The following is a 20156-nucleotide window of genomic DNA, read 5'->3' on the forward strand; positions in this document are numbered from 1 at the left end:
TTCCAGGGATGGTAGTCTATACATAATTGGAGGAGATATATCCTTAGCTGTTTTTTTGAGAAACTACCTATATAGACTATATTCCAGCAGAGGTTTCCCTGCCCCCTAAAATTTAGATAAAATTGGCTTGAAATTACATGCCCTATGAAAAATCCAATGTCCTAATACTCCTGTGAATTCCTGGAGATTTATAATTTCATTGTCACTCTGGCTCTGCTTTCCTAAAATTCTTGGCCCCCATGCCTTCCATGAAGTTCAGCACCTTTTCTTAATTTCTAAGAAAACAAAAACATGTATGCAAAGTTAAGGTGAATGTCAACAGACTTTTCTAAAGATTTAGGACATTGGAAACGACTTACATTTTGAACAACTTAAATATTAGACATCCTTTCTGTCTTAAGTATTTTATCAGCCTACTAAACTATTTAGCCATACTCTTTTTTGTTCAATCCCTCACTCCCAAATTCCTGTATAATTCTCTGTATTTTTATTCCCATTACCTGCTATCTTGCCCCTTGGGTCTTCTCCTCCAAATATTTTTTTTCAAGTTTTTTTTATGCATAGAACCTAAGAGGAATGCTGGTGCCAGTTGTAAAGATGCTCATGTTCTCACTGATAGGCACTTGTAACATACTAGAGGCCCTCAGCCTCGTCTGAGCCTTCTTGTAATCCAGAACCTCTCAGGGGATATTGGATGGCCGGTTTTGACCTGATATCCGCAGGCCCAACCCAGACAGGAGGGAGCCCGATCTTGTGTGCTGAGCGTCTGTCCCCTAGTGGACAGTGCACGTCATAGCGACCGGTGGACTGGTGGTTGGGTCATTGGGTCGTTTTGTCATTTGGTCACTTAGGCATATATATACACACACACAGTTATCACAGCTGTCCTTTCTGGCCAGGCTTTCTCTGCTGCCCTCTTGACTTGCTGTTATATTAGCTGTGATGGTTCTAGTGGCCCAGGAAACTGGAAAAGAGATGGCATCGCATGTTGGACTAACTACAGAAAATGGAGTGGGGTATGGTGTCCAGGTACATTTTTCATGAGGTATTTTGATGTTGACTAATATTAATTGAACATCTATTCTATAAAGTTCTTCAGGAGAAGCCTATAGGGGGGAAAAAATTATCTTGTACATGAACCTATAGTTCTTCAAGAGAAGCCTACAGGAAAAAAAAAAAAATCTTGTTTGAAACTCCTAGAATATTAACAAAGTCTAATTTATCCTCACCCAGGCTGAATGGAGAGAAGAAGTGAAAAAGCACTTTGAGAAGATCAAAAGTGAAGGGACGTGTATACACCGCTTGGATGAAGAGCTGATTAGAAGGCGCCGAGAAGAGCTCAGGTCAGCTGCTCTCTCCACCCCCTTTTCCCATCCCCGGGTCTCCAGACGTTAGCAGGAACTCTCTTTGTGAATCACCACTTCACTTTCTACACACCTTTTCCTGTGCTGTTATTGTTATTCTCTTTCAGATTTGCTCTCCTTTATATCACTGGCTTATCCTCCCCTTCCCACCTCCACCCCCAACTCTGTTATTCTATTTTATTATATCTCTGCAATGAGGATTCCCAGAGCAATGCTATTTGTTCACTCAGCCCCTGTCCTAGGTGACATGGAAGGCCAGAAATTTATAAGATGTGGTCTCTGGTCTCAAGATGGTTATAATATTTTAAGGGATGCAAGACATGTTCATAGATAACTACTATAATTAGGCAGGATCTGTGCCACGGATACATATAAATGAGTGATCATGGTGTCAGTTCCAACTGCATATTTCCATAAACAATGAATTATACTGTATTCTTATTATGATATTGTCAATGCTACACAAAGGTTACAAATTATACACAAATCCCATTCACATTTTATCTGTGGCCCTCCTGGCTATTCTGTATGGCTGGATATGGCCTCTAGGGATAAACCAAATGGAAAGCTTGGATTTTCCATCTCCCACTCCATCTTGGCTGAGTCATTGCATCGGACCAGGGAGTCTTTCATCTAGGGGTCCGTTGGGCAAATGCTTTTGAGATCGACCATTCTGGTACTTACTTCCTGAGAGCTGACTTTTGTCCTCCCCCAAATTGGTTATCTCACTGATCCTGTGTTTTCTTTGACAGGCATGCTTTGGATATTCGTGAACACTACGAGAGAAAACTTGAGCGGGCTAATAATTTATACATGGAGCTGAGTGCCATCATGCTGCAGCTGGAAATGAGGGAGAAGGAGCTCATCAAGTAAGCACCCAGACCACTGTCTGCCCTTGTTGATGTGGTCTATCCATCAGCAGAAATGTTGCTGCTACTCAGAACTGGCTTATTCATTTACCCAACATTTCTTGAGTGTGGGGGGGAGCGGGGTTGCACAGTCCCTGGCCCTGGGGAGGTTTCTGGTTGAGTGGAGTTGCCTCAGAGCTGGTCCTAGGGGAACATGCACTGACAGCTACTTGCCACTTCACCCTGCTGAGTGGCTCAGAGAAGGGTGACATTTCATGGAGAGCTGGATGTTGTTGAATGGGGGCTTTTGCCCCCTGGGGAAGTGAGGTGGCTTCTGCAGGTGGGTTAGGGTATTCCTGAGAATGGCAAGAAAATCCCAGAGTCCTGACCAGCACAGCGGCTACTGAAATCAGTAGGATTTCTACCATTGCATTGTGTCTCTCATGAGGTGTACCATGGAGGGGAAGATCCGTCTCTGAGCTCATCTATGAGCTGAAGAACAAAATGAAATCAGATTAGGTTGATGGTAAGATATGTACACATGCAATACCTTAATAAAAAATGAAAAAAATTAAAAGACACTGCAACTTCCAAAAAAAAGACAAAAGAAATCAGAGTAGGTTGAATTTAGTATCTTTTTTATCCCCCGAATAGCAACCTTGTTATTCAAATGGCCTGCGCCTGGTAAGTGTGGCCTGACTCTGTGGGTGGAACTAGCCTGTGCCCGTCTTTTCTGTCTGCGATGGCTGAGATGAGCTTTTCTTTTCTTTTTTTCTGCAGGCGTGAGCAAGCCGTGGAAAAGAAGTATCCTGGGACCTACAAGCGGCACCCTGTCCGTCCAATAATCCACTCCAATGCCATGGAGAAGCTCATGAAAAGGAAAGGCGTGCCTCACAAACCTGGGGTGCAGACCAAACGGTGAGATGCTTGTGCTGACCTGGTTCAGAGAAATGGGGACGTAGCTCCCTAAAAATACATTATCCGGTGATGGTGGTGTAGCCACCATAGCTCATCATTAATTAGCACACGTGCCTCTAGATACAACAGAGTGGGAAGCTGAGAGAAAATGTGTCATGGACCGTAGAGCCCATGTTTTACCATCAGAGGCATAGATGTTTATTATCTTAGCATGGAACAGTGAAAAGAGAAATAACAGGGGCGGGAAGGGGAGGGGTGTGCAGGGCAGACAGGCCTGGGTTTGAATCCTGGCTAGGCCCATTATGAGCTGTGTAATTTGGGCCATGTCAGTTGCCCTCTTTCAGCCCCATGGTAAATGGTATAACTATAGGACATGAGATTTCCTCTTTCTTTGACCCCAAATGCACAGAATCGGGTTAATTATAATTCTCAATTTAGGCAACATTGGTCCACATATGACCTACTTTTATTTATTCACTTAGTTATTTTTTTAATATATTTTATTTATTTTTTTTTTAACAGAGAGGAAGGGAGAGGGATAGATAGTTAGAAACATCAATGAAAGAGAAACATCCATCAGCTGCCTCCTGCACACCCCCTACAGGGGATGTGCTCACAAGCGAGATACACGCCCTTGACTGGAATCGAACCTGGGACCCTTCAGTCCTCAGGCTGATGCTCTATCCATTGAGCCAAACCAGTTAGGGCAAGTTAGTTATTTTAATAATGTAATAAATGCCCATAAATCCACCACAAAAATAAATAAATAAATAAATAAATAAATAAAGGCAGGTACTTTGTGTTTTGTGGGGTTTTTTCCACTTCACAAATTTTGTGGGTCATCTTTGCATGGAGACCATGCTAGTCTTCTCTGTATCATCCAATGTTCACGTATGTGCTACCAAAGCAGCTTTGATTTTTACCTCTATCTACCCATATGGTTCCCCTCATTCCACTCTTGCAAGGGACTTTTCTGAAGTTTAAAAAAGATAATATGTGAGGTCACCTAATAAATCTCAGGTACTCAAAAAGTGGAGTTTTTAATAGTTTTTTTTTTTTTTTTAAGATTGCCCTTTTTCCTAATTATACCGTTGGCCCTTGAGCAATGTGGAGATTAGGAGCACCAACCACCTGCTTGTGGGAAATCCACATATAACCTGATTCAGCCCACTACAAACTCTGACCCTAATCACAGATCTAAAATACTGAATTAGTTTAACCTTAAAATGCCCTTCCAGTCAGTTTTTCTTACCAAGTTCTGCTAGAGCCGCATCCCTCCCAAATAATGGAGAGTCGGTTTGTCCTAGCTAAGTTAATGGAAAGGAATGTCCCTAACCCTGGGAGGTGGGCCCAACAGTGAGACTTGATCTAAATGCAATAAGAATAAAAGTAATGAAAAATTCAAACCAAGAATCTATTCTAAGGCTTTCAGAATAGTGGCCAGAGACCATGACGAGTGTAAATCTGAACTACAAGTGAGCAGTTCCATGGATTAACTCCAGTTTTGCTTTTACTTACCACTCCTGACTATCGCCTGGTCAAGTTCTGATAAATTGTTTTCAGAGAGTACCTCCAAGACCCTCCTAGAAGCCCAACATCTCTTTCTTTGGGTGTCCTAAATAGGGGCCACATTCGCCTGCTGGTCCTCTCTGCATTCTGCCTATAGTTAAAACTAAGAGCCTTGGGGTGGGGGTGGGGGTGGGGAGGAATAGTACCTTTTTTCAAAATATGAGCTCATGTTTACTTTTACAAAATATGAGCTCATGTGCTATGGGAAATGTGTTTGAAGGAGTTTGACACCATCATCAGATGCTTATTCTACAAGCTAACTGAATATTTGTCCAGACAGTAACCTAGATGGGTACTAGGGCTGTGAAGAGTTGTATTTTCAGCTGCTTGCCCCTTATGGAGTTAAGTTTCAGATTATTTGGACAGTTCCATGATTATCAAACCAGAAGGCCAGTGACCTCTGAGGAGAGCAGAGAGGAGAAACCATGCACCATCCTTTAGCTAGGTTTCAGGGTGTATTCGGTCAAGGACTAGAAAGAAGAGAGCCGGAGTTCAGTTACGGATCCATCAAGCCTGTCACAAGTGAGTACAGGCCAATAAGATCGTCTACATATCTTGGAATAAGCAGGAGCTTGGAATGGGGAAAGGACTATTACTCGGAGTCAAAAGACTTGGGGTCAGTTTTTGAGTTCTGCCATTTACTTGCTTTGTGACGGACACAAGACAACTAACCTCTCTGATCCCTCAGTGCCTTTCTTTGTAAAACAAATATTGTAATAGTAGGAAACAAGTGGTTTATATAATGCACAGGGCTTTGTCATCTGTGAAGTGCTGTGTCAGTGTTACTCTGTGATGTTTGTGCTGACAGCTGCCATGACAGCAGCCTTCACCTGACTTAGGACACTTTCTCCTCAGCTCTCTTAGATGCCACCATAGCCAGCCTCCGAGTATATAGGCGCCCCTAACTCAGCCTTGAGGGCCCTCTTTCCTCAACATAAACCCCAGTGCCTCCTCCATCCGATACTGTTTGAGGCACAAGCTGGTCAACTGACTATGGAACTGAATCTGAGACAGGAAGCTGCTGAGAGCAGCATAATATCTTATCGTAAACCAGTAACTCCTAGAACTTCTGCGCTAAGGCAAGCCTTACACTGTACTTCTCCTGAAAGAAAAGGAAGACCCACCTCCTACTGCCCGGTGTCGGCTAATTTCCTCTAAGCCCTCGCTCTTCAAAGTTTAGGCCCTCAGCTCAGCATCGTCCGAGAACAGGTTAGAAATGCAGACCCTTAGGCCCCATCGCAGACATACTCAGTCATTTTAACAAAATCCCAAGTGGCATGCCCGCATTTTCAAGCTAAACTGTATCTAATGAGCCTGACACTTCTGATCTGGATTCTGCCAGGAATGAGCGATGGGGCCATGAGCCAGTCTGGCTGACCTCTGGGTTCCTCATCACTGCTGATTCTAACGGTGTGTTTGAAGGCTTGGGACAGAGTTCCCCAAACCTGAATGTGTATTTTCATGTGTTTAAAACTACGCCTGCTCTGCGCCCCCAGGCCAGATCTGCTGCGATCAGAGGGCATCCCCAGCGTGGAGGTGGCTCCCGCTGCGTCCCCCCTGTCCGGAAGCCCCAAAATGTCCACCTCGGGCGGCAAGGGCCGGTATCGGAGCAAACCACGCCACCGCCGGGGGAACAGCCGAGGCAGCCACAGTGACTTCGCAGCAATCTTGAAAAACCAGCCAGCCCCCGACCACTCACCCCACCCCACATACCCGCACCAGGCTCCATCCCAGCACCCCTCTCTGCAGCAGCAGTACCAGCAGCCCCCGCCCGTCCCGTCTCAGAGTCACCACCCCAGGCTCCCTGTGCACGGCCAGGACATTGCCACCTGCGCCAACAACCTGAGGTACTTTGGCCCCGCGGCCGCCCTGCGGAGCCCACTCAGCAACCACGCTCAGAGACAGATGCCTGGCTCCAGCCCTGACCTCATCTCCATGGCCGTGGCAGCGGACGGCTGGAGAAGTTCTGAGCCAGCCCAGGGCCAGGCCGGCCCCTGGGGCTGCTGCCAAGCTGACCCCTATGACCCCTGCGTCCAGTGCAGGCCGGAGCAGTGCGGGCCCCTAGACGGTCCCTTTGCTGAGCCGGTGGGGAGGAGTCCCGACCTTTTCAAGTCACCAGCACACAATCTCCTCTCAGAAAACGCCCAAGGTTCTGAGAAAATGGAAGAAAATGAGTTCAATGGCTGTAGGTCTGCCTCGTCCCTGGGCGTCCCTCATCACATCACCCCACCAGCGCTACCTCGAAAAACAAGGCCCCTTCAAAAGGTAAGGTCAGCGGGAGGTGCCCTTGCCTTCGTGGATGTCAGAGCCTGTCCTGGTAGGTGCATTGTAAAGCATGCGTAACAAGTGCACGTTCTGTAAAGGGATGAGCTCACAAGAGAAAAAACAGGAGCTTCGTTATTCTCAATATTTTCCTTTCACACTGCTTAAGTGAAGGACTTAGAAATGCATTTGGAGTATTACTGAACCAGTGGACCATTTGAAGTGTACATCATTTATACCATATTTTTCGGACCATAAGACGCACCGGACCATAAGACGCACCAGTTTTTAGAGAAGGGAAATGAAGAAAAAAAGATTCTGAAACAAATAGTGTCCTAAAATATTTTATGTGCATTAAAACCCAACATCACAGTCATAAACACATGTAATCAACCCTGTAAAGTAAACAGCAGCATTTAGAACCATTTTAGAGCCGGGCAAGCACACAGAGACCACACAGAGCCGGGAAAGTAAAAAAAACTTTTTTTTTACAGTATATGTGTAGGCTATATTTGGACCATAAGACGCAGGGACTTTTTCCCCCCACTTCTGGGGGGAAAAAAGTGCGTCTTATGGTCCGAAAAATACGGTAAATAGACAACCATATATCAGGGATATGAAATCAAAATTGTTTGGAAACCACTACTCTAGCCCAGTCCTGAAGGATGTTGCAAGAAGGAAAGATCCAATTATAAAGCAGGTTTGGTTAACAGTGTATTCTCTGTCCCCTCCGCGAAATTCCTAGTGTACATTAGCAAGTCCTAGACTTTGAGAAATCATGCAGAAACCTAGTCTAATCCAGCATTTCCCTCACCTACTTGAACATCCTGCCTTTTATGAGTCTGCCAACCACATAGCACACACCTTATACATTTGGTCTCATTAGAACCTCACTCCCAGAGAGCAGTTTGACTTCTGTCTACCGACATATACCCCCATGTGCACTTCTGGGGTAAAGGGCTCATTTTAGCAGTCAGGGTACCTCCATCCCTGTGTTTCCTACTCAGAAAGCATCCGAATGCAAGTAGGTAAGAGTGGCGTTTAAAACTGACTTTCAAAGCACATTATCCTCAATCTTTTGTGCAATTACTTGGAGCCCATTGCCCGCCTCACAGGGACTGTAGTAATGTGGTACCCAGTGTCGCTGTGGTTAAGGACAGTCGGTGTGAGTGTGGCTACTTCTGTGCCCTGGAAGAGAAATGGAAGCTTCTCTATGAGGGAAGATCATTTACTCATTCAGAGCACTTACCCAGCCTTTCAGATCAACCACAGAGCCCCACCACCATGAGGCCTCTGATGGCCCTTGTCCGGCCAACATGCTGGCTCAGTAATGTATGTACTAAGCACCTGCTCTATAGGCAGCGCTGTATTCTTGGTGGAGTGAGGGGTGCAGTACAACAAGATGTGGTCTAACTCAAAAGATGTGTGTCTGAATAGTGAAGATGATACATGCATAATGACTCCCATGTCAGTGAAAAGGGGACTGGTATGTGAAAGGGGAAAAAGCAGTTGTTGGGCTTTGAACAATGGAAAGATCCTTGGTGAAGTCTCTATGACAAAGCCTGGCACTACCGTGTTTCCCCGAAAATAAGACATCCTCCGAAAATAAGACCTAGCACATGGAAAGATAAGACATCCCCTGAAAATAAGACCTAGTGCAAATTTGGGAGAAAAAATTAATATAAGACACTGTCTTATTTTCGGGGAAACAGGGTACTAGTGACAATGATTACATGAGCCTGAACCCACTCCAAGACCTCTTCCTCAGTTTCCCCTCTCTGTCATTCTGTCATTCCCCTCTGGACATGCTGATGGAGTCTTCACCTCCCTGAGGGCAAAGATATGTTTTATTCAGTTCTGGATGTCTTCCAGCATCTAGTGCAATGCCTATCACCATGGACACCCAGGAAAAGTTGCTAAAAGAATGAGTGAAGATATGTATGTTTAAAGATGACACTCGGCAAGCTACTACTCAATGCCTTTTGATGACTAAATCTTTGCAAGGACTGTGTGTGTGTTTGTGTGTGTGTGTATGTGTGTGTGTGTGTGAGAGAGAGAGAGAGAGAGAGAGAGAGAGAGAGAGAGAGAGAAATAAAATCCTTTTTCTTGGTTTTCTTTAGAGTGGAGATGAGTCCTCAGAAGAGGAAGAAGGAGAAGTGGATAGTGAAGTTGAATTTCCACGAAGACAGAGGTAAAATCATCAAACACATGTGACTGCTTTCAGTGTAATCGGGGAAACCCTGAGATTGCCACTTCCGGTTCAATTGCATATCACTTTCTAACAACCCCCTTGTAAGGAAACTGGAACTCACTATGTATATGGCCTCCTGTTCCCACATTTTGGCATCTGGCTACGCACAGCCAATCCCAGTTTATCAGAATTCATTTCATAGGAATTTCAAGACAAGCATAAATACAGATTCATGGTTACAACTAAGAATATAGTGGGCAGTTTATGAGAGAAGGTCCTGGATTGTGAGAGGGGCCCCAGATTGGAGAGGGTGCAGGCTGGGCTGAGGGGCACACCCCGCCCCACCTTGTGCATGAATTTTGGCACCAGGCCTCTAGTATATTATAATTAATTATAACTTGGTTAATTATAATCCTATACAATAAAAGCCCAGTGACCATAATGGCAGAAAGACCACTTGACCAGTCACTAGGAGGTGCACTGACCACCTCTCAGTCCCTTTCCCCAACTGGCAGGTTTCAATCACCGATAGCAAATTGGGAACTGGGGTGGGTGGCGGGGGTACAGGTGGCACCAGGCCATGGCCCATGCCCCACTGGTCACCCCATCGCCCCACACACACAGGGTGGCCCACAGCAGAGGTGGGGAACTGAGGTGGGTGGCAGTGGGGACAGGGCTGGCTGTCAGCAGCCCGGGAAGATGGCCCTGATCACAGGTGAGGCCTAGGGATCATACCCACCCACGATTTCGTGCGTCAGGCCTCTATTTAGATTACCAGGTGTACCGGTTAATAATTCAGATTTTTTTCAATAGATGGAGTTACACATATGTTGATACATATACTCTTTGATATGTATGCTGTTTTGTTATATTGACAGCAAGCTTCAAAACTTCATATGTCAAATTTGCTGAAGGTGTTAAGATCATAGATATTTTTACGCTTAAAAATGTCGAATTTTGCGCCAAAAAAAAGAGTATTTGCAGGGAGTTTTAATTCATTAGTTTATTTTGAAGAAAAGTGCTGCTGAAAGTTATTGTATACTTCAGGAAGCTTATAGTGAACATGCTCCATCTCAAGATACTTGTGAACGCTAGTTTAAACCCTTTAAAAGTGATGATTTCGATGTGAAAGACAAAGAACATCCAGGTCAACAAAAAAGTTTGAAGACCAACAATTACAAGCATTATTGGATGAAGATGTGTGTCAAACTGAAAAACAACTTGCAGAAAGATTAAATGTTGCTCAGCAAACAATTTTCAATTGTTTACAAGCAATCGGAAAGATTTTAAAGGAAGGAAAAATGGGTGCCACATCAACTGAACAAAAGACAAATGGAAAACCAAAAAGCCATCAGTAAAATGTTGCTTCAATGGCACAAAAGAAAATATTTTTTTGCATCAAATTGTGACTGGCGATGAAAAGTGGATTTATTTTGATAATCCCAAAATGCACAAAATCATGGGTTGATGCAGGTCAATCATCAGCATCGACTGCAAGGCCAGATTGCTTCAGAAAGAAGACAATGCTCTGCATTTGGTGGGATCAGTAAGGTGTGATGTATTATGAGCTTCTAAAACCAGGTGAAACCATTAATACTGGTAGCAACTGACAACAAATAATCACTTTGAAACACACTTTGATCATGAAACGACCAGAATGTGCCAGAAGAAATGGCAAAGTAATTTTGCCTCATGATGACACACCACACACAATTCAAAACCAATTAAAAACATGTTAAAAGATCTTGCCTGGGAAGTATTAACCCACCTGCCATATTCACCAGACCTTGCTCCTTCAGATTACCACTTGTTCCGATTGATGTCACACACACTTTCTGAGCAGCACTTCAAAACGTACGAAGAAGTGGAAAATTGGGTCTCTGAATAATCTGCCTCAAAACAAGAAAAATTCTATTGGGACGGTATCCACAAGTTACCTGAAAGATGGGGGAAATGTGTAGCTAGCAATGGACATTACTTCGAATAAAGCACTTTTGATGTTTCTCTTGAAATTATCGTGTTTTCGCTGATTACAAAATCCACATTATTAACCGGTACACCTGGTATAATTAGATTATATTGAGCTGAGTCCTCCTTCAACCCAGCCTTAGAAAGAGCTTCCTGCTTAGTCAGCGATAATAGTTTTGCTTGGAGGATTCCAGAAGGACCACACACTCCTCTCTGTGTAGGATAGGGCTGCTCCTCTGCAGGAGTAGGAAAGGCAGTTTTCCTCCCAGGAGGCCTTTCCTGCCAATAGGCATTTTGTTCTTTAAAAGTAAAGCTCTAAGCATCCCAGGAAGACCTGTGTACCTCCCAGAAACAGGAATTTCCTGCAATCGAAAGCTCTCCTAGGCCTTTGGTAAATTGTATTCTGGGTCCCTATGCTCCACACAAAATTGAAATATGTTCTCATCTGAGCTATACCTGCAGTGAACAGTAGTTTCCTCCTATGCAACCAGACTGCGCCTGATAAAACGAAATCACTCACGAGCGTCACAATGATGCTACCTGCAGCTTTTGTTCCTATGACACACCATGAACGCAGCCCACCTGATGGAGCCCCACCTTCTTTTGCTATGATGCAAATTGTATCTTCACCACATGGTTTTGCTTTTTATAACATTCTTCTCCCTGTCTCCCTTCTGGATTACCAGCCTTGAGAAGTTGTGTGACTCTTACCTTCACTTGCCTTTCCCACAGGGGCTCTTTTTATGTGACCTTGATCCCCCACCCACAGCCCACGCCCTGGCCTGGTCATCAGCCAGGCTCAGATCATCCGCCATCAAAATCACTTTGTACTGAGAAATACAGACAGATCAGACAACGCCAGAGGGAAAAGGCAGTCTTCTTTTGTTATTTGTTCTGTTTTGTTTTTAAACCAGTATAAGCTAACAGCATTCTTCTTTCCTAAGCGACTTGAATTAGTTTCCTTTGGGAAAGGAAACCATGGGAAAGAAGTGAGGAACTTTTGCAAATTCCCCTCCTTACACCCTCTCCCCCTCACCCCCCAACCCCTACCCCTGCCCGTTCCAAAACTTTGCCTTTATCAGAACAAAACCCCAATGTTAACTGGAACGAACCACTGGCTGGCTGGGCAAGGTCGCCAGCTGCAAGGTGAATGCTGCTTCCAAGCTCTCATGTTGGAGTTGGGTTGACAGGGTGGTGAAGGCACTCCCCCCGGGCTGCCGTGCCCGGTGGGTGAAGCAGCTGAATGGGTGATCCGAGGGGGTGGAGTGAGGTAGAGAAGGACACTGAACAGAGTTTGAATAGATCCACCCATGCCGCAGCTCCACCTTTTCTAATGGGGTGACCTTGCCTGAGTCCCTTTCCTTCTCTGGCTCTAGTTTTCTGATCTGGGAAATGAGTTAGACCAGAGAATCTCCCAGGTCTCTTTCACCTGTGAGAGTCTGGGATTCTGTAAGAAAGATAATGTCCATGCATAGGTATACACAGTATGATTAGATCAGCTGATATTTTTCAAGACCAATGGTAAACCCTCAGCTTTGGACGTTAGGCACATCCACATAGAAGTTTCCTTCTCGGTTACTTTCAAATTAAATCATCCCAACCCATCTGGATTGGAATCTCCCTGAAGGGCCTCTCACCAGGACTGTGGCTGATGGACAAGGTAAGGAGAGTGGTGGTTCCTGGGATGAAGCTCCTCTGGTTCTCTGTGGTTCTAGGCCCCATCGCTGCATCCGAAGCTGCCAGTCGTATTCAACCTTCAGCTCTGAGAACTTCTCTGTGTCCGATGGTGAGGAGGGAAACACCAGTGACCACTCCAACAGTCCTGATGAGTTTGCTGATAAACTGGAAGACCGCCTGGCGGAGAGGCTGGACGACCTGCTGTCCCAGACGCCGGAGATTCCCATCGAGATCTCCTCGCACTCAGATGGGCTCTCCGACAAGGAGTGTGCCGTGCGCCGCGTGAAGACACAGATGTCTCTGGGCAAGCTGTGTGCGGAGCAGCGTGGCTATGAGGTGCGGGCCACCCCTCTCTCCTCCTCTTGGCACTGGTCCCTTCCTGTAGCTCTTTGAGTTATGACGTGCTCGGGTCCTGAGGTCCTTTACAATGATCACTGAGTATATGAGATACAACAACTGCCTCCAAGAAGTAAGTAAAAGTACACAGAGTAGCCCTAACCAGTTTGGCTCAGTGGATAGAGCGTCGACCTGCAGACTCAAGGGTCCCAGGTTTGATTCTGGTCAAGGGCATGTGCTTGGTTGCGGGTATGTCCCCAGTAGGGAGTGTGCAGGAGGCAGCTGATCGATATTTCTCTCTCATCGATGTTTCTAACTCTCTATCCCTCTCCCTTCCTCTCTGTAAAAAATCAATAAAGTATATTTTATAAAATAAAATTTAAAAAAGTACACAGAGCAACAGAGCTCCTAAAAATGAGGGTAAATATCCCAAATGAAGCACCAACAATGAATTGCTCAGGAACCCTCCCTTCCAAGATGGCACTCAAACATCACCTCCTCCTGGCCTCATGGCCCATCTGGTGTAGGGTTTGAACTTTCCTCTTCCATGTCCCCACTGTCCCCTAATGAGGCTATCAAAGCACCTGTACCACTTTAGTTCATGGTCAGTGCTGCCTTTTGAGAGGCAGGATAGCACAGTGGTTGAAATCATCTACCCTGGAATCTGACTGCCCAGATCGAACCCCAGCCTTTCCACTTACGTACTGTGTGCTGTTGGGCAAGTCACTTAAATTCTCCATGGGTCAGTCTCCTTATCTGTCAAATGGGTATGGTAACAGCATCTCTCTCACAGGGCTGTTGTAAGGATTAAATGGACTAAAAATGGGCTCTCTGACAAGGAATGCCCCGTGCCTGGAACATAGTGAACGCTGTACATTGCGGTTGTGGTGGTACTGATAGCATTGTCGTGAACATCATCTTCACATGTCTTCTTCTTCCATAGCCCCACCAGGATAGGACCTAGTCTCCTCTCTGTAGCCCAAAGCCTGTCATGTGGGATGTGTTCGATACATGAGTGGTTGTGAACATGAACTGAGGTTTTATTTTTGTCTTGACTTTGCAGAATCCTATGCAGTTTGACGAATCGGACTGTGACTCTTCAGATGGGGAGTGTTCTGATGCCACAGTGAGGACCAATAAACACTACAGCTCTGCTACTTGGTAATGAGAGGACACCCATCCTGAAGATGACGTGACAATACTGATGTTCCAGATCCGCCCCACCCGATTCCTCCCGCTCTCTCCCTGCCTTTTTGTCCGGGAAGAGAGCTGCCCCATCTTTCTTACCCCTAGAAATAAGCTGCAATAACAGGAACATGAGACTTTGCAAATCTCTGGAAAAAAAATATCCAAATGAAACTAAGTCTCACTGAACATTTCAATCAAGAATGGCAGGGATCTATTTTATTGAATATTCTAGCTACTGTAACATTGATATTTATTTTTGTTTGACATTTTAACACTTTGTACTGTAAAGATTGAACTATATATGAGAGAGAGAGAGAGAGAGAGAGAGAGAGAGAGAGAGAGAGAGAGAGAGACAATAATTTCTTGGGGGAAAAAAAGAGAGAGGAGAAAAGAAGGAAGAAAGAAGTAGAATTTAGAGGCAAAATTTTTGGTAATTTGTGGGGCCAAGAGGTATTATTGCTACTTGAACAGGGGACCAGTTCTTTTGACCATAAGTGACTGAAGAAGAGCCAGAGCAAGACATGTTGAGCATTTTAGAAAACAAAGAACAGCAAAAGAAAAGCAATTCCGGGTAACTTGTGAACAGACCGCATTTAAGTTCAACCAGCTTATCCTTTGGGTGAGGAAAATTACCTAGAAAGGTTTGGTAACCAGATACTTGCACCCAAGGTCTTTGAGAGCATGTGCTTCCTCCAGGAGGAAAAAAAAAAAAAAAAAAAAGCCTGTATATTTGAAAACTGGTTTCATTTTTTTTTTATTTATCTTAAGCAGCATTTAGTCGTGCGAGTTACAGATAGAGTCGAATCTTCCTGGACAAACATTTACCTTTAAAATGCTGTCATTGCCATTACCTTGACAAATGTGTGACCTTGACCAATGTGCCATTTCCTCATAGCCATTTCCTTTCCACCTGGTGACCGCTTCCTTTAGGAGAAAGGGGGAAGGGGGGCTGCTGAGAAGAGAAGGATAAAGAAAAAGGACATTGACCACAGCGTTAGAAAAGCAAGAGTGGAATTTGAAAAAGTGCTAGTCCGTTGTCAGAACCTCTCAGTTCAGCTCGTAGTGAAGGTGGAACCAGGTTGCTTGTCTCCTAGAGTCATATTGATTCAAACAGGAGAACAGACTTTGAAGGCAGCTAGGATGTGTGTGAATTTGTCCAGTCCCAAACCATCCCCTTGTTTTCACTTATTAACTCATTCTATCGTGAAAGCTTTAGTTGCTTCCACTATCAGAATACAGGCAAAAGAAGCAAGTTGCAAAGGCAACCCCCACCACAATATCCCACCACGATAGCATTTTTGTTCCAAGCTATTTGTGCAACGTATTTTACTTCTCTTTGGATCAATGCAGTTTTAAATCATTGGATTTGGGACTCTGTGCAAAGAACAACTAATGCTGAGCAGCAATTGGGAAGGTGTTGCCTTGTCCAAAGCATGAGGTCCTTACTATCCGGGGTCATGGGCTCTGAAAAGCATGCCAAGGTACATCCTGGGACCTCAGCTGTTAGCCAATTTTTATATAGAATTTTACATAAAAACAGATGTTGGCCTAGTTCCTGTCTCTGTCTCCAAGATAGATTACTGTCAAATAATGTCTCTAGGCTCAAGATCTGAAGGCGATGGCTAGGGTCTTGGACACTGCATCGTGTTGGACATTGGGGAAGACTTACACGCACTGGCATTAAACCATTCCAATGCAGGTGGAAACATTGCCCTCCTCCGGTTCTCACCGATCGCATCAGCCAAAAAGGAAAGGCAGGAGGGAATTGAGAGCAGTTCCTTTTGCTTGTCTGATCCCTCATTTGTTTACAATTTGTGTTGAGATATTAATTTAAAATTTACTGTCTTTTAATTTATAGCTCTTGCGTAAGATGAAGGAAAATGTCTAACTTATTCAGAGAACAGTATTGTTTGCATTAAATTATTCCATTTTGTATACGTTCTGTAGCTGGACTACATGAAAGATCTTAAGTTATGGCATTATTATAATTGTTATTTTATTTTATAGTAATTATTGTCATTCTCATTTTCTGTCGATCAGAAGGTGTGGTTTACAGTGTAGCACAATGATTGTGTTTATTGCTAACCATGAATTATCATGAATTGTTATGGTTTTTATGAAGGAATGAAAATGAGACTGCCACTTGGGAGCTCTCCAGTATTCATCTTAGGTGCATCCCCTCATTTTCTGTGTGCAACAATCATCTGAGGATGTGTGCTCTGCCCCAGAGCCCAGGGGGTACATTGTGACTTTGACTTGATCATGGAAGCTCCTGGGTGGGCAGATGACTGAGTGGATGGACAAATAGTTCAAAGGCTGTAATCTTCCTCAAGTTTCTTAAGAAATAAAATCATGAGACTACACTAGAAGCAAAAAGAGAATTATTTAATTCCCTAAGAGGCACAGACATAGAGAATTTCTGCATGGGACCTGTGGGTTAGAGAATTCCAAGAGCTGGTAGCATAGTTTGTCACCTTGTTTCTGCCAGATCCCACAAAACCAACCTGCTTTCTCCTAGTTGGGAGTAGCAGAAAAACAAACAAACAAACAAAACGAACAGAAAGAAAAGAATAAAAACTATATATATGGCATGACATAAAATACTTAGCTGGGATGTCATTCTATAACAAAACTAAAGAAATTCTAGAAAGGCTTGGTCACTTAGCAGCTCTTAGGGCTGGAAAAGTACGACCTTAAAGAGTCCTATTTTGCGTCCTCTGACTTCAGACCACACTATTCTGTGAATCTCTCTGAGTCATTACTTCTGGGAAAAGATAAGCTACAACTCTGTGTCCCCTTTCTGTCCAACATAAAACACTGACACTTCAGCTGGTCTGGTTCTTGCCCACCTGTGGTGGCAAAAAAAAAATACATGACATATATATTTTATGTCATGCCATATATATTTTATATATGTCATGCCATATATAAAAGTCAATATCTGTCTTATATCTCCCAGACACAATCTTCCTAGGAAACCCCCTTCTGACACCTCATATTCTTAATAAGTTTCCTAATTTCCCATCTTGACTCTGTCATGACAATGCCATATACCTATCTGGGATAACTGTATGAGCATGTTAGGGTCATATGCAGCATTGAATCTTCAGTCATTCACTGTATGGTCAGGAGTTCAATGAAGTTCCATGTGAAACATTATATTTTCAGAAGTGAGTAGGGGCTTCAGAGAAGAACAGTATCTTTAGGTCAAAAAGAGAACTGCCTTCTCTATGCCCTTTATTGCCTGCCTGAGGTCGCAGGACAATTTACCTGAACGGCACTAACGAAGCTCTTTACAAGGCCTGGAGCCCCAGACCACCTGCTCAATGTTTTGTGCTTTGTCAGACCTTGCAAGCAAGCCCCTCTGTCAGGGTAGGCCAGATGTCCTTGAGCTGGACCACACCTGAAGAATTTATATTTATATATATATATATATATATATATATATATATATATATTTGATTTTTTACAGAGAGGAAGAGAGAGGGATAGAGAGTTAGAAACATTGATGAGAGAGAATCATTGATCAGCTGCCTCTTGCATACCCCCCCCCCCCGGGGATGTGCCCCCAACCAAGGTACATGCCCTTGACTAGAATCAAACCTGGGACCTTTCAGTCCGCAGGCCAATGCTCTATCCACTGAGCCAAACTGGTTTCGGCACACCTGAAGAATTCTTGAACTCACTGGCTGCTGGGCAGGACTCCTGAGAATGGTTTTAGTCCTGTACAATCAGGAATAGCCAGAGGATGTTGCATTGATGCCATTTCTCTCTCTTCCTGAAAAACTAAGAATGTGGAGTTTAAGGGGGGAAAAATAATTTTTTTAAATAAACCTGGTTGAAGAGTTCTAAATAAATAAATAAATAAATAAATAAATAAATAAATAAATAAATAGCTTAGCAGAGAAACTAAGAAGCCTGCATCCACTTTGAAACTATAATAGGCTTTAAAGTTTAGATCTATTTGGAGGCTGTGGAGAGCTCCTACTTGGAAAAGTAAAGACGCTAGCTCTGCTATAAGATGATCCTGTATGGCCTACCTGAAGTTCAGATATTTTAAAAGTTTAGTATCAACACACCGGTCTTCAAGAATTACGGATATTTTTAGTACTAGACGTCCACTTCAGGGATTCTTTTGCTAAATTTCCCTCTTGCCCTAAATAATGGATTTGATGGTTTGGGGTTTTCCTGGTACCAACTAATTTTAAATGCCCGCCCACTGGGGGGCACTGACATCCTTTCAGGGTAAGTGCATTCGTATTGATCAAGTAATTTACTCTTGTTCCCCTGTCCCCTTATGTCTCATTTGTTTCCCCTTAAAATGTTCCTGCTTGAAGTTCCTGGAACTGAATTCTCCAAAATGGGACATAAAACCTGGAAACCTAGGAATTCCCGCTCTGCGCTGCGGTAGTGCGCTGTTATTTTGTTTTGCCATTAAGCCAGAAACCAAAATACCACCACCTACAATCCACACTCTGAACACCCAAGACTAGGGGTGTCGAACTCAATCAGAGAAGGGGCCAAAATCTAAAATCCAGCCTAAATCGCGGGCCGAATGGTTTACTGAACAGTCATAAACTGACAATGTCATAAACTGACAGCGGAGTGCAGTGATGACAGCGCGGTGCGGGCCACATTGCAAGGCCTGGCGGGCTGGATTTGGCCCGCGGGCCTTGTGTTTGACACATGTGCCCAAGACCAACATTATTCACTGCTCACCATGTTCAGAACCTCTTACAACACAACTCCCACCTGGTTAGAACTGCTCTGGAGGGGATGTTTACCATCCCAGCTCTAAGCGCATAACCCGTTTCCTAACAGTGGTGTGAGAGCTGGAGTTAGCCCTGATGGGAAAATGACAGACCACACCCGTGTTCTCCTTATGGACCCACCCGATGGCTCTCAGGGGACAGCACCATCGGCAGGAAAAGGCCACCTGCCTCCGCCCCTGCCCTTTGGGACTACAACTCCAATGGAATTACCTCCAATTGCTGACAAATCCAATTCCAAAATGTGTCTCTTCGCTCACTGTATTGCATTGTGTTAAATAAGCATGTTCCTCCCTCACCTTTTAGACACAGTTAATATGTTAAATCCCAGTTCCTAATATTTCAAAACTATGTGACATTCTTTTTAAGACCTTGACTTATACTGTCGGTATGAATTCAGTGCCTTTCCAGGTCGCAAGATTTTCCTTCTTTGCAGATTTCATAGGATAAAGGTCCTAGGATATTCACTCCACCATTGTTACCAACAGACTAGCACACAAGAATCACCTCAGTCTGCTTGTCAGCATGTTACAGCCCATACTGCAAGCACCTATTCGAACGGAATGAACTAGACTGCCGAGGACAGGACCCCTGTGGAACCTGGACACTTCCCTGGGACTGGTGGCACAAGAGGGGAGCTCTGCAATCGCTTCTCTGAGAGAGTTACCCCCAAAGAAGCTAGGGCTTTGGTTAACTGTCGCATGACCAGAGCATGATGGCAGGAGCTCACATAGAGCAGATGGCAAGGCCACTGTAAGGAAACTCCTGGCAGAATCACAGACCTACTCTCTACGGGATGCTGGCTCCTGGCTGCTGCCCGGTGAACAGGCAGACAGGGTCCTTCAGTGGTTGCCCAATCCCAGCTATCGTGTCACCCGGAGAGCTCTTCTGACTCCGGAAGTGGGAAGACTCACTTCGATTCTTTACTTTAATAATCTGAGTTCCCCCCTTCATTTGGAGCAAATTAACTTCTTTTTTGTGGTCAGGTCTCAAAATGAACCCCCTCATCTGTTTCCCTGTGGTTGCCGCCCTGTTAGTTCCTCTGCACCGTGTAATGGTTTGATGC

At 44.4% G+C, this 20156-nt stretch overlaps 1 protein-coding gene across 4 annotated transcripts in view; it reads left to right on the top strand.

Moving 5' to 3' along the window:
- The window catches only part of MAP3K13 (mitogen-activated protein kinase kinase kinase 13), a 141068-nt gene extending 124386 nt beyond the window's left edge, over window positions 1–16682 (top strand). For all 4 annotated transcript variants that reach the window (XM_084872532.1, XM_084872533.1, XM_084872535.1 and 1 more), the window contains 7 exons: window positions 1234–1343; window positions 2117–2233; window positions 2993–3130; window positions 6196–6964; window positions 9082–9152; window positions 12836–13133; window positions 14197–16682. In XM_084872532.1, coding sequence (XP_084728658.1) covers window positions 1234–1343; window positions 2117–2233; window positions 2993–3130; window positions 6196–6964; window positions 9082–9152; window positions 12836–13133; window positions 14197–14298 — 1605 coding nt within the window. In that variant the 3' untranslated portion in view covers window positions 14299–16682. The remainder of the gene's footprint in view (window positions 1–1233; window positions 1344–2116; window positions 2234–2992; window positions 3131–6195; window positions 6965–9081; window positions 9153–12835; window positions 13134–14196) is intronic.
- Window positions 16683–20156: the final 3474 nt, after the last annotated feature.

Source organism: Pipistrellus hanaki, assembly GCF_964339955.1.
Source record: "Pipistrellus hanaki genome assembly, chromosome: 2".
In the NCBI taxonomy this organism is placed as follows: domain Eukaryota; kingdom Metazoa; phylum Chordata; class Mammalia; order Chiroptera; family Vespertilionidae; genus Pipistrellus; species Pipistrellus hanaki.